This window comes from Dendrobates tinctorius, unplaced genomic scaffold (assembly GCF_039654945.1).
Source record: "Dendrobates tinctorius isolate UK_male_01 unplaced genomic scaffold, ASM3965494v1 ptg000162l, whole genome shotgun sequence".
In the NCBI taxonomy this organism is placed as follows: Eukaryota; Metazoa; Chordata; class Amphibia; order Anura; family Dendrobatidae; genus Dendrobates; species Dendrobates tinctorius.
In genome coordinates, this window is record NW_027361829.1 from 30,011,896 (window position 1) to 30,027,500 (window position 15,605).

The 15,605-nt window shown below is 42.7% G+C and overlaps 1 protein-coding gene across 1 annotated transcript in view; it reads left to right on the top strand.

The window, feature by feature from the left end:
* Window positions 1-566: 566 nt before the first annotated feature.
* The window catches only part of PPP1R17 (protein phosphatase 1 regulatory subunit 17), a 69,117-nt gene continuing 54,078 nt past the window's right edge, over window positions 567-15,605 (top strand). Inside the window, exons 1-4 of the mRNA XM_073549931.1 lie at window positions 567-680; window positions 7,219-7,335; window positions 9,112-9,264; window positions 10,243-10,392. Of these exons, the coding sequence (XP_073406032.1) occupies window positions 7,257-7,335; window positions 9,112-9,264; window positions 10,243-10,392 (382 nt within the window). The 5' untranslated portion in view covers window positions 567-680; window positions 7,219-7,256. The remainder of the gene's footprint in view (window positions 681-7,218; window positions 7,336-9,111; window positions 9,265-10,242; window positions 10,393-15,605) is intronic.

Genomic DNA, 15,605 nt, shown 5'->3' on the forward strand with positions numbered 1-15,605 from the left:
AATAGTTTTGTTGAGGTAAACATGAAAAATAAATCTGATTTACCAGGTTCCTTTCCATTAATGTTGTGCCTAAAACAGATAAGTGCTTTGAACATTTTATAATGTCTTGATGGAAGTAAATGATGCTTTTTCATAACAATATCTTTAAGTTGTTATCACATGTATATACAAGTGAGCAACCGCTAAAAGTATGAGCAATTTATTGTAGACTGTGTTATTTATTCCATGTGTTAGACCCCATGATTGCTTTTCTGAACTTATTCTAATAACTAATTACCATCACGCTTCATTATACTTTATTACACGATGTTCTATCACACTACTTCTTATATCATTCAGACATGAGTACTATTCTACCACTGCTCGAGTGTCCTCTGTGCCGATATTTATGCAACTCATTGTAAACTTGCATCATCTGAGTGTTCTCATGCTTTAGTGGTCTTATAAGTGTTTTCTTTTATGCTCTCATTTCTTTAAATGATTATGTCATTAGAATTACATAAGAAAACCATCGCAACAGGGCTGCAAATGGGGCCGCAGGGTGTTGAGCTTGGTCCTAATTGAATGTTTCTATGGTAACCCCCCTTCCTGTTATTTATATAGGAGTGGAGGACAGAAGGCACCATCAGCAGGACCAGGACCTCCAGCAGCACAGAGCTCCAGCCAGCATTGCTTCATTTGTGAGTATCATAGCACACTTAGATTTCTTGCAGTCTTATCAGACTTTCAAATATAGAATATATTATGTGTAGAATATAGGATGCCATTTTGTAATGTATTTACGTCACATGTATACATATTTATCTGTCTTTTGAACAATTTTAATTTTGCAACAAAGAGCACAATGGTTGAATTCCTAATTTGTGTTAAACTCACGGTACAACTACAGCTATGTGCACAGCATATGATCGTGGTACAACTACATCTCTGTACACAACATAAGATCATGGTACAGCTAGATCTCTGTACACAACATATGATCATGACACAACTACATCTCTGTACACAGCATATGATCGTGGTACAACTAGATCTCTGTGCACAACATATGATCATGACACAACTACATCTCTGTACACAACATATGATCATGGTACAACCACATCTCTGTACACAGCATATGATCGTGGTACAGCTAGATCTCTGTGCACAACATATGATCATGACACAACTACATCTCTGTACACAACATATGATCATGGTACAACCACATCTCTGTACACAGCATATGATCGTGGTACAACTAGATCTCTGTGCACAACATAAGACCATGGTACAACTACATCTCTGTACACAACATAAGATCATGGTACAACTACATCTCTGTACACAACATATGATCATGGTACAACCACATCTGTGTGCACAGCATATGATCATGGTACAACTACATCTCTGTGCACAGCATATGATCATGGTTCAAATACATCTATGATCTCACTGAAAGTGTATACTTTGAAAGTAAAAGTGCCTTTGAATAACTTTCCCTAAAAAAAAAAAACGGTCTCATTATTTTTAAGCATTTATTCCACTTCTATCATACTAGCTATGAAGCCGTTCTACGGCCAGGTGGCGAGCATTTTAATTGGTATATGGTCTCCCATCCTGGTTTGTGCTGCCACCCTCCTATTCTGGTATGCATGGCACCCCCCATTCCTATCCTGATATGCATGGTCCCCTCACCCCCCCCAATCCTGGTATGCAAAACACCCCATTTTTCTTCCTGGTATGCATGGACCCGTCACCCCTCAATCCCGGTATGCATGGTACTCTCTCATCCCTATCCTGGTATGCATGGTCCCCTCACCCCCTATCCTGGTATGCATGGTCCCCTCACCCCCAATCCTGGTATGCATGGCCCCCTCACCCCCTATCCTGGTATGTATGGTCCCCTCATCCCCTATCCTGGTATGCATGGTCCTCTCATTCCCCAATGTTGGTATGCATATGGTACCCCTCATCCCCCAATTCTGGTATGCATGGTCCTCTCATGTCCCAATCCTGGTATGCATGATACTCCCTTATCCCTATCCTGGTATGCATGGTCCCCTCACCCCCTATCATGGTGTGCATGGTATCCCTCATTCCTCAATTCTGGTATGCATGGTACTCCCTCATCCCTATCCTGGTATATATGGTCCCCTCACCCCCTATCCAGGTATGCATGGTACTCCCTCCTCCCTTTCCTGGTATGTATGAACCCCTATCCTGGTATGCATGGTACCTCTCACCCCCCTATCCTGGTATGCATGGTACCCTTCATCCCCAATCCTGCTATGCATGGTACCCTTCATCCCCCAATCCTGGTATGCATGGTACCCCTCATCCCCCAATCCTGGTATGCATGGTCCTGTCATCCCCAATCCTGGTATGCATGGTACCTCTCATCCCCCAATCCAGGTAAGCATGGTCCCCTCACTCCTATTAAAACTACACACATACAAAAAAAAAAACATGTATACTCACCCTTCTTGCCTGTGCTCCAGCGCTGTTACCACGTTCTGCTGGAGGCCGGGGAAGGAGTCTGGCGCCGGAGTACGCGCATGCCCATAATGCTGTCCGCCGCCATATTGCTGAAGACAAGTGTGTCTTCAGTAAAATGGCTCTGAATTGCGCTATGTGCATGCGTGATTCCGGACGCACTCCCGCCCCGGTCTCTGACCGAAGAGAAGCGCAGTGGCAACGCTCCTCCCGGTCAGGTAAGTATGTAAGTATGGCGCCGACCATGGCGGTATGCAGTGTGTACGCATACCACCATCATCGGCGCCATACACACTCCGCACCGCTGGCTGCCTCATTCTGTCTGGAGGCAGACTGCGCAGGCTATAAAGGTTTCGGACAAAGTGACGCTTAGCCGGTTATCTGTATATATAAACGCCTTATCGTGTCTGTCTGTAACCGAAATCGCGGGCCGCTGATTGGACGCGGCCACCAGGCCCCCGCCAGGCCGCAACCAATCAGCGGCAGGTGCAGGCCTTAATCTGTAAAAAAGAGAATTAAAATAAAAAAAAGTTATTCTCACCTTCCGATGGCCTCCTGTCTTCTTTCCACGCGCCCGGCCTCGCGTTCCCAGTAATGCATTGCGGCTTAGACCGCTGATGACGTCACTCTCGCGAGAGCGAGAAAGATAACCGACGTCATCAGCGGTCTAAACCGCAAAGCATTACTGGGAACGCGTGGCCGGGCGCGTGGAAAGAAGACAGGAGGCCGTCGGAAGGTGAGAATGACTTTTTCTTGTTTTTTAATATTATTTTTGTACAGGGCCGCGGCTGTGATTGGTCACGGCTACAGGGCCGCGTTGCTGATTGGTCGCGGACAGAGGGCCATGACGCTGATTGGTCGCGGCTACACAGAAAGGGGGGTGAGGGGACCACGTATAACAAGAAAGGGGGGTGAGGGGACCATGCATACCAGGAAAGGGGGGTGAGGGAACCATGCATACCAGGATTGGGGGGGTGAGGGGACCATGCATACCAGGATAGGGGGTGAGGGGACCATGCATACCAGGATTGGGGAGTGAGGGGACCATGCATACCAGGATTGGGGGGTGAGGGGACCATGCATACCAGGATTGGGGGGGTGAGGGGCCATGCATACCAGGATTGGTAGGTGAGGGGACCATGCATACCAGGATTGGGAGGTGAGGGGACCATGCATACCAGGATTGGGGGGTAAGGGGACCATGCACACCAGGATAGGGGGTTGAGGGGACCATGCATACCAGGATTGGGGGGTGAGGGGACCATGCATACCAAGAAAGGGGGGTGAGGGGACCATGCATACCAGGATAGGGGGGTGAGGGGACCATGCATACCACGAAAGAGGGGTGAGAGGACCATGCATACCAAGAAAGGGGGGTGAGGGGACCATGCATACCAGGAAAGGGGGGTGAGGGGACCATACATATCAGGATTAGGCGTGAGGGGACCATGCATACCAGGATTGGGGGGTGAGGGGACCATGCATACCAGGATTGGGGGGTGAAAGGACCATGCATACCAGGACAGGGGGGTGAGGGGACCATGCAAACCCCAAAAGGGGTAAGAGGACCATGCATACCAGGATTGGGGGGTGAGGGGACCATGCATATCAGGAAAGGGGGGTGAGGGGACCATGCATACCAGGAAAGGGGGGTGAGGATACCATGCATACCAGGATTGGGGGGTGAGGGCACCATACATACCAGGAAAGGCGGGTGACAGTGAGCATACATACCAGGATTGGGGTGTGAGAGGACCATGCATACCAAGAAAGGGGGGTGAGGGGACCATGCATACCAAGATAGGGGGGTGAGGGGACCATGCATACCAGGATTGGAGGGTGAGAGGACCATGCATACCAGGACTGGGGGGTGAGGGGATAATGCATACCCCATAAGGAGGGTAAGAGGGCCATGCATACCAGGATTGGGAGGTGAGGGGAACATGCATATCAGGAAAGGGGGGTGAGGGGACCATGCATACCAGGATAGGGGGGTGAGGGGACCATGCATACCCCAAAAGGAGGGTAAGAGGGCCATGCATACCAGGATTGGGAGGTGAGGGGAACATGCATATCAGGAAAGGGGGGTGAGGGGACCATGCATACCAGGATAGGGGGGTGAGGGGACCATGCATACCAGGAAAGGGGGTGAGGATACCATGCATACCAGGATTGGGGGGTGAGGGGACCATACATACCAGGAAAGGGGGGTAACGGTGAGCATACATACCAGGATTGGGGTGTGAGAGGACCATGCATACCAGCAAAGGGGGTGAGGGGACCATGCATACCAAGAAAATGGGGTGAGGGAACCATGCATACCAGGATAGGGGGGTGAGGGGACCATGCATTCCAGGATTGGGGGGTTGGGGGGGTTAGAGGACCATGTATTCCAGGATTGGGGGGTGAGGGGACCATGCAAACCCCGAATGGGGGTTAAGAGGACTATGCATACCAGGAAAGAGGGATGAGAGGACCATGCATACCAGGATTGGGGGGTGAGAGGACCATGCATTTCAGGATTGGGGGGTGAGGGGACCATGCATACCCCGAAAGGGGAGTAAGAAGACCATGCATACCAGGAAAGAGAGGTGAGAGGACCATGCATACCAGGATTGGGGGGTGAGAGGACCATGCATTCCAGGATTGGGGGGTCAGGGGACCATGCATACCAGGATAGGGGGTTGAGGGGTAACATGCATATCAGGATTGAAGGTGAGAGAACCATACATATCAGGATTGGGGGGGTGCATTATTGCATTATTATTAAATCTTCAAAAATAAACTGCATATATATTCTAGAATACCCGATGCGTTAGAATCGGGCAACCATCTAGTATTATAGATTTGCCATATGATTAACTGCATTAAATGTAGTTATTCATTTTACTTATGGCATTAGGTATGAATAGGCTACTTATTAGTTGTCTTGTGTATAATAAAATTAGAAATGACTTATAGTATACAATTTACTTGACATTTTCTTTTACTTTTCCACGTTATCTTTCGCAACAAAACTTTTCATGAGCAATTTAAACCATTACTCTTACATTACTCTTAGAGGTTAGGATATAAATTATTCAAAGCTATTGAATAAGCCATCACTTATGTGAACAATGACATATGGAGCAATTTTATGATGCTATTAATAAATGAGCTTTCCAGATCATACCATATATTTAGTATATGTTCAATTAATTTTCCCACTTATGTTACAGGTAGTGTAAGGACACTAAATGTAGTAAATATTCATCTGCTTAGATATTTGCTAAAAGTAATATTAACCAGCGCCTAAAAGTGAAAGAGTACGGTATGTTCTGCAGCTTTGTGCTTTATGCTTTACATTGGCTAGCAAATATAACATTATAACAAATCTATGTGTAATACATGTAGTTTTTATTTTTGAATCTATCATATATCATCTATGTATTTGTATTGTGTATATATATATATACATATATATATATATATATATATATATATATATATATTATATAAAGCTCAAGTGTGTGTATGTATGTATGTGTGTATGTCCGGGATTGGCATCCGCACCATCGCAGCTACAGCCATAAAATTTGGCACAGTCACACATCTGGACCCCGAGAGTGTCCTAAGCTATGTTGTGAGGCAAAATTTTAATCCCACGCATTCCAATTCACCAAACAATTTTGCCCCTATCTACATAATGGGGAAAAAGTGTGTGTGTATCAAGCCCCGCCCTCATTATGATGTCATAATGGTTGCCATGGCGATGCTGATGTCATCATAGGTTGCAAGCCCCGCCGCTCATTATGATGTCATAATGGTTGACTATGGGATGTAGGATGTGTGATGGGTATATGGGCACTGGACTATGGGATGGAGGATATATATGACAGGTATATGGGCACGGGACTATGGGATGGAAGATATGTATGATGGGTACATGGACATTGGACTATGAGATGGAGGATGTGTGATGGGTATGGGCACTCGACTATGGGATGGCGAATATGTATGATGGGTATATGGGCACGGGACTATGGGATGGAGGATGTGTGATGGGTATATGGGCATGGGACTATGGGATGGAGGATGTGTGATGGGTATATGGGCACAAGCCTATGGGATGGTGGATATGTATGATGGGTATATGGGCACGGGACTATGGGATGGAGGATGTGTGATGGGTATATGGGCATGGGACTATGGGATGGAGGATGTGTGATGGGTATATGGGCACAGGTCTATGGGATGGTGGATATGTATGATGGGTATATGGGCACGGGACTATGGGATGGAGGATAATTATAATTTGCTATAACTAACCAAAGCTAGTTACTATGCCCGGGCAGCGCCGGGCTCTTCAGCTAGTGTATATATATATATATATATATATATATATATATATATATACAATTCAAGTATTAAGACTTTTTTATACACATTACTTTTTTATGCATTTCTTCGTTTTTTCAAGTGTAAAAAATGCTGACGTTTACACTACCAAAAGACGATACCAAACAAATTACTGGAGAGAAAATAGGTTCAATATAAAATTTCAGCAGTTCTAAGTATGGTATCACTTTTTCATATTTATGAGTATCTAGATTTCTACATATGCATGTTTTGCCACTTTGTACATGAATTATATTGAATGTTGCATAACAAATAAACAATATAATAAAATAAATTACCATGTTTTTAATGTCTGCATCCATGTATAGTAATCTTATGAATATTTATTTCTCATCCTAGTATACATTTTCACAGAAAGAAGCAAAAACCTTTTAATTATGTCAACAGAATTTGTGTCTCCACTGGATCCCTCAGAAGACATAGAGGATAAGGAAGAACAGCATTGTAAGCTTTTAGGTAAATGCCATTATTGGTTCTTATTCATTAGATACAAGGATGAGTCATCCAGAATTACCGCGATCATAGCAGACAATTATTCATCCTGCTGAAACTTAGAAACCTGATATCGCTTGCCTTCTGGTAAAAGAGCTGCTGCCAGATGGGAAGATAAAGGCTAAAGTTTCTCCTCGTGGGATTGGGAACTGTGTGGCTGACAAAGCCTATTAAAAAAATAATAAAATGTTTTCATTCACATATAATTTAGGCTTTTTGAACATATTTTAGAGGATAACTGATACAAAAAATGACTCCACCCTTTTTTGTTTTTGCATTTCTGTTTTCTGCTCTCCTTCTTCCCAGAGCCAAAACTTTTTTATTTTTCCATCACTATGGCCATGTGAGGGCTTGTTTTCTGCGGGATGAGTTGTGCTTTTGAACGTCATCATTGGTTTTACCATATTGTGTACTCAAAAATAATTAGAAAAAAAATAGAAAAAAATTCCAAGGTGAAATTGCAAAAAAAAGTGCAATTCTACAACTGGACAACTGTTTTTTGGATTTTTATTTTTTACCAAATGCTAAACCTGACCTGCCATTATGATTCTCCAGGTCATTACGAGTTCATAGACACCAAACATGTCTAGGCTCTTTTTTATTTAAGTGGTGAAAAAAAGAATCCAAAATTTGTTAAAAACATGCATCATTTTCTGAGATCCGTAGCATCTCTGTTTTTCATGATTTCGGGTTGAGTGAGAGCGTATTTTTTGCGTGCCAAGCTGACGATTTTAATGATACCATTTTTTTGCAGATACGATCTTTTGATTGCCCGTTATTGCATTTTATTGCGACCAAAAAAACATAATTCTGGCTTTTTGACTTTTTTCTCATTACGCCGTTTAGCTACCAGATTAATTCCTTTTTTATATTGATAGATCAAGTGATTGTGTACACGGCGATACCAAATATGTGTATGTTTGATTTTTTTGCTGTTTTATTTTGAATGGGGTGAAAAGGGGGGTGATTTAAACTTTTATATTTTTTTAATTTTTTATGTATTTACTTTTTTTTTTCACTTTTGGCATGCTTCAATAGTCTCTATGGGAGACTAAAGGCTGCCATAACCCGATCAGTTCTGCTACATACAGGCAATGATCAGATCACCTATATGTAGCAGAATTGCTGACTTGCTATGAATGCCAACCACCAGGCGGCACTCATAGCAATCCACCATTGACAAACATGGAGTTCTGCAGGAGACCTCTGGGTGTCATGCCAACCTATCTATGACCCGGATCACATGACGGGGGTCACCAATGTGCGGATTTCCAGCGCAATTGCCGAAATTGCATGTTAAATGCCGCTGTCAGAGATTGTGATTCCACCCGCGGCTGTTTTGGGCACATGTCAGCTGTTCAAAATAGCTGACATGTACTGGGAAAAATGTGGGCTCAGTGCTGGAGCCCACATCAAAGGGGGGGGGGACAAGACATGCGCAGTACTAGTACTTTAATACAAAAATAAATGAATAAATGAAGAACAAGGCTAAATTCTTATTGTTAAATTGACTAATTGCAAGTGAAGATAGCGAATGAGATATATGACTTTAGTAAGCAATTATAATTGGCCGATAAGATGGATTCATTTTTTAAATCATGATAGATGCCATTGATTTTCAATGAGATTGGGTTCCATAGAGGTTCCTGTGTGTTTTAGAATGGCAAAGCAATAGGACAAACGTTATAGAAGTATAAATATATATATATATATATATTAGAAAAATATTTTTATTTCCAGACAACCTTTCTGAGCAACTGATAAGGAAGTGTGATATCCAGATGAAAGTAAGAAAAGGAAAATCTGCCCTTGTTTCACAAAACAATGAAATGGATCTAAAACAACCTCGGCGAAAAGACACACCAGCCCTACACAAGCCACCGTTTATTCCAGGCAAGGACAATTTCTTAAAGAAACCCTAAACTTAGAAATGAATGCTAAAAGTGAACAAGAGATAATCATTTATCAGTCCGCAGAATGTTCTGCATGGTGTGGAAACAGTTTTGTTGAAATCTTGCAGAGAATGCAAGGGTTAATTTACTGCTGATCTTTTTCATTCTTGGTTGGGAAAAAGGCTGTGGGCTAGAGCTTAACAATATTTTTGAACTACTGCAGACAGTTCAGTGGAGGAAGGCTTTTAGACCAGAAAGAAAGCGGACAGGGAACATGATGGACCTTCTGAGACACATAGAGAATTATTTATGTATTTCTCATACCAAAAGTCCCTGACTTAGCATTATTAACTTTGTATATTGTGCTTGATTACTTCTATGACCACCTCTTGCCTGGATATGATATCGCTACTGAGAATTAAGGAAGTAATTACTAACTTACTATTTTGGAGGCGGTTTAGCGAGCAATATCGGGGTGGCACTGTGACTCAGCAGTTAGCACTGCATGCTTGGGGTCCTGGGTTCAAATCCCACCAAGGACAACATCTGCAAGGAGTTTGTATGTTCTTCCTGTGCTTGTGTGGGTTTCCTCCGGGCACTCCGGTTTCCTCCCACATTCCAAAGACATACTGATAGGGAATTTAGATTGTGATCCCCATCGGGGACAGTGAAGATAATGTCTGTAAAGCGCCGTGGAATTAATGGCGCTATATAAATGAATAAAATAAATATTGTTTATTTTTATTTATTTTGTGCAGTTTCTATGCTTAGGGTTCCTGTAAGAATTACAGTTCATTTTTGAAGGAGACATACTAGCAAGTACCCACATTTAACTTCATTCGTGCATTGCTTTTCATGACTTTTTACCTGATATCCTACCTAATGGGGCAAAAGGCTAATAATAGCTCCAAAGGAACTTGTGTTTGTTTGGTATTGTTGTTGATTATAGCTGCATTATAACAGAAAAAATGTGCTTTAGATTTTTCAGAGCTACTATTAAAACGGTTTGATGAAGTGGAAAAACAACAAAAGAACATGCAAATTCCATCTATACTAAATAAAGATCCAGATTTGAGGAAACCAAGGAGAAAAGATACTCCAGCACTGCACACTTCACCCCTTAACCCAGGTACAATTACTATACCCTGTCAAGGTGTTAACATTATTATAACCCTACATAGTCCTTATATGTAATTTAAGTGAGGCAATACTATATTATAGACAATGTCAGATTTCACAAAAATGAAATTCTGAACTTTTTTCCCTGAATAAATTCCCAAGATTTTAATTATTTAAAGGGAACCTGTCAGTGGGTTTTCCCTATGCAAACTAAATCAACCATCATTAAGACCTCTTGTACATCAGTCCTGCAACCTGTTGTGAACACTTTTGACCTGACTTCTGAGTTTGGGCTCCCTCTGGTGGTTGCTGCGGGTAATGGAGCTGGTCGGGTTGACAGAAGTCAATCACCTGAAGAGGATGAGTGGAGGTCAGGTGTTACAGACTGAGAAGATTTAAGTCAGCAAGCTTCCTTCAGTTGTTGCTGGTGATTTGGTTTTCTTTCTGTGCATTTTGAAGTCTGCTTGCCCCCTGCTTGGTCCTGCATCCTTCAGATAAGTTATTTGTTTGCTGGAATCTTTTTGCATTTGATCCAGTTTTTGTCTTTCTCTGCTTTCTGCTTTGCTGTGTGGCTTCAGCATTGTTCCCTGCTGGGACCAGTGCTTGACCCCGTTCCATATGCTACAGCTTATGTCAGTCTGTTCAGTATTGCTAGTCCCCTGCTATATCAGTATCTTTTGTTTTGCTTCCAGTTCACACCAGAATGCTGATCTAGTGTGGGAGAGGTCGTGGCGCCTCTGTATTTTTTGCATATCAGACGTGTTGGATTTTTCTTAGGGTTTTTGTGCGTGATTGCAGACAGTGTCTTTCCTGTCCTGTTCTATCTAGACAGTTTGGGCCCCATCATTTGCTAACTCTATTTTCTGCCTGTGTTTGTGCCTCATCTTGTCTCACCAGCAATAAATGTTTGGGGGCTATCTATTCCTTTGGGGTTCTACTCCAGGGCAGTTTAGCTTTCCCCTTTCTTGCTTTAGGCTTAGTTAACTCTTTGGCTGTGCCGAGGCATCTAGGGCATCGTAGGTACCTCCCACGGCTAATTCTCGTTGTGTTGTTAGTTTTAGGGGTCTGCATTCTGCTTAGTTACCAACCTTTCTGGTGTTCTGGTTGCCTTGCTCATTCCCCGGCTATACTCTTGGGGACCTAATCATAACAGCAGCCTATTTATAAGACGCTAGCTTCCCAAGATATGTAAGTTTATACCTTTTATAAGTTGCCAGCGAGATATGCTTATTGGCTCTGTCCAGTCGGAAGGGTGTTGCTTATCTGTACTCAGCAACTCCTCTGTGCTTGAAATTGCTGGCCCTCCTGTCTTGGTTGAGTTGGCTGATGTCTTCTACGTCATCCATAGAGTCTGCACAGCTCAGTTGAACTACTGTGCAGGTTGGAACAGATTGTGGATGTCATTAGCCACATCAATCAAGGCAGGAGGGCCAGTAATTAATATCCAATTATATAAGTGTAAGACACAAGTTGATTGTTGCCAGTTACATAGAAGGTTCCCACATGACCACGGCAAGGCTGGACAGGCTTTAACAAATTGCCTTTCAGCTCTCATATCACATGATATAGCAGAGCCAATTGGAAATAACTATCATGGCCTATATAAAAGAAGAAGCAGGGAATGAAGCAGCTATTTTGTGGCTGAGTCATAGAGATAGGGAAGGAAAGTAAAAATCACTGAACAGACTGAGCATGCCGCCTTTTAGCCTCAGGCGTTTTTAATCACAGCAGGACCCACAAAGATATAGATTTCAGTCCAAGAGAGGATTCACAGGTTCCCATACTCATGAAGACTTTAGTCTAAGAGGGGTTTGGCAGTGTTAGGTCCTGAAAAATGAGAATCACATTAACGTGGCTTCCAGGTACACATGAATTGGCCAATGTATGCGCTAAGCTTTCTCAATTTTTCATACTTCTAATGCAGTTACGCAGTTCAAGTTTCATATTTCATATTTGCAAGCTATGGCGCTACAGAGTGCTGCCTTATTTATTTGATTAATCAATTGATTATGTCATTATCAACTGATGATGTCATAATCATTTGATATCATAATTATTCAATACGGTCATGATCATTTGATGATGTCATATTCAACTGATGTCATAATCATATGATGATATCACAATCAATCGATAATGTCATAATCGACTGATGATGTCACAATTATTCAATGATGTCATAATCATTTGATGATGTACTAATCAACTGATGATGTCATAATCAACTGATGATGCCCCGCTGATAATGTCGTAGTCATTTGATGATATCGCAATCAGTCGATGATATCATAATCAACTGGTGATGTCACAATTATTCAATGATGTCATCATTTGTTGATGTCGTAATCAACTGATGATGCCATAATCATTTGTCATAATTATTCAATGAGGTCATGATCATTAGTTGATGTCATAATCAACTGATGTCATAATCAAATGATAATGTCCCCACTCTGTGGAGTGGGAGGGGCTTTGTGGAGTGGGCGTGGCTTGAAACACACACACATAGACTTATGGGATGGAGGATGTGTGATGGGTATATGGGCACGGGATTATGGAATGCAGGATATATATGATGGGTATGTGGGCACTGGACTATGGTATGGAGGATATGTATGATGGGTATATGGGCATGGTACTATGGGATGGAGGATATGTATGAAGGGTATATGGACATGGGACTATGGGACGGAGGATGTGCACGATGGGTATATGGGCACGGAACTATGGGATGAAGGATGTGTGATGGGTATATGGGCACAGGCCTATGGGATGAAGGATGTGTGACGTGAATATGGGCACTGGACTATGGGATGGAGGATAATCATAATTTGTTATAACTAACCACAGTTAGCTACTTTGTCCGGGCAACGCCAAGCTCTTCAGCTAGTAATATATATATATATATATATATATATACAGTTGTGGCCAAAAGTATTGACACCCCTGCAATATTGTCAGATAATACTCAGTTTCTTCCTGAAAATGATTGCAAACACAAATTCTTTGGTATTATTATCTTCATTTAATTTGTCTTAAATGGGAAAACACAAAAAGAATTGTCCTAAAGCCAAACTGGATATAATTCCACACCAAACATAAAAAAGAGGGTGGACAAAAGTATTGTGCACTGTTCAAAAAATCATGTGATGCTTCTCTAATTTGTGTAATTAACAGCACCTGTAAATTACCTGTGGCACCTAACAGGTGTTGGCAATAACTAAATCACACTTGCAGCCAGTTGACATGGATTAAAGTTGACTCAACCTCTGTCCTGTGTTCTTGTGTGTACCACATTGAGCATGGAGAAAAGAAAGAAGACCAAAGAACTGTCTGAGGACTTGAGAAACCAAATTGTGAGGAAGCATGAGCAATCTCAAGGCTACAAGTCCATCTCCAAAGACCTGAATGTTCCTGTGTCTACTGTGCGCAGTGTCATCAAGAAGTTTAAAGCCCATGGCACTCTGGCTAACCTCCCTAGATGTGGACGGAAAAGAAAAATTGACAAGAGATTTCAACGCAAGATTGTGCCGGATGTTGGATAAAGAACCTCGACTAACATCCAAACAAGTTCCAGCTGCGCTGCAGTCCGAGGGTATAACAGTGTCAACCCGTACTATCCGTCGGCGTCTGAATGAAAAGGGACTGTATGGTAGGAGACCCAGGAAGACCCCACTTCTTACCCCGAGACATAAAAACACCAGAACTTACCTGAAAAAGCCTAAAACGTTTTGGAAGAATATTCTCTGGTCAGATGAGACAAAAGTAGAGCTTTTTGGGCAAAGGCATCAACATAGAGTTTACAGGAGAAAAAAAGAGGCATTCAAAGAAAAAAACACGGTCCCTACAGTCAAACATGGCGGAGGTTCCCTGATGTTTTGGGGTTGCTTTGCTGCCTCTGGCACTGGACTGCTTGACTGTGTGCATGGCATTATGAAGTCTGAAGACTACCAACAAATTTTGCAGCATAATGTAGGGCCCAGTGTGAGAAAGCTGGGTCTCCCTCAGAGGTCATGGGTCTTCCAGCAGGACAATGACCCAAAACACACTTCAAAAAGCACTAGAAAATGGTTTGAGAGAAAGCACTGGAGACTTCTAAGGTGGCCAGCAATGAGTCCAGACCGGAATCCCGTTGAACACCTGTGGAGAGATCTAAAAATGGCAGTTTGGAGAAGGCACTCTTCAAATATCAGGGACCTGGAGCAGTTTGCCAAAGAAGAATGGTCTAAAATTCCAGCAGAGCATTGTAAGAAACTCATTGATGGTTACCGGAAGCGGTTGGTCGCAGTTATTTTGGCTAAAGGTTGTGCAACCAAGTATTAGGTTGAGGGTGCCAATACTTTTGTCTGGCCCATTTTTGGAGTTTTGTGTGAAATAATCAATGTTTTGCTTTTTGCTTCATTCTCTTTTGTGTTTTTTCATTTAAGACAAATTAAATGAAGATAATAATACCAAAGAATTTGTGATTGCAATCATTTTCAGGAAGAAACTGAGTATTTTCTGACAAAATTGCAGGGGTGTCAATACTTTTGGCCACAACTGTATGTATATATATATATACACTCACTGGCCACTTTATTAGGTACACCATGCTAGTAACGGGTTGGACCCCCTTTTGCCTTCAGAACTGCCTCAATTCTTCGTGGCAGAGATTCAACAAGGTGCTGGAAGCATTCCTCAGAGATTTTGGACCATATTGACATGATGGCATCACACAGTTGGCGCAGATTTGTCGGCTGCACATCCCTGATGCGAATCTCCCGTTCCACCACATCCCAAAGATGCTCTATTGGATTGAGATCTGGTGACTGAGGAGGCCATTTGAGTACAGTGAACTCATTGTCATGTTCAAGAAACCAATCTGAGATGATTCGAGCTTTATGACATGGCGCATTATCCTGCTGAAAGTAGCCTTCAGATGTTGGGTACATTGTGGTCATAAAGGGATGGACATGGTCAGCAACAATACTCAGGTAGGCTGTGGCGTTGCAACGATGCTCAATTGGTACCAAGGGGCCCAAAGAGTGCCAAGAAAAAATTCCCCACACCATGACACCACCACCACCAGCCTGAACCGTTGATACAAGGCAGGATGGATCCATGCTTTCATGTTGTTTACGCCAAATTCTGACCCTACCATCCGAATGTCGCAGCAGAAATCGAGACTCATCAGACCAGGCAACGTTTTTCTAATCTTCTACTGTCCAATTTCGATGAGCTTGT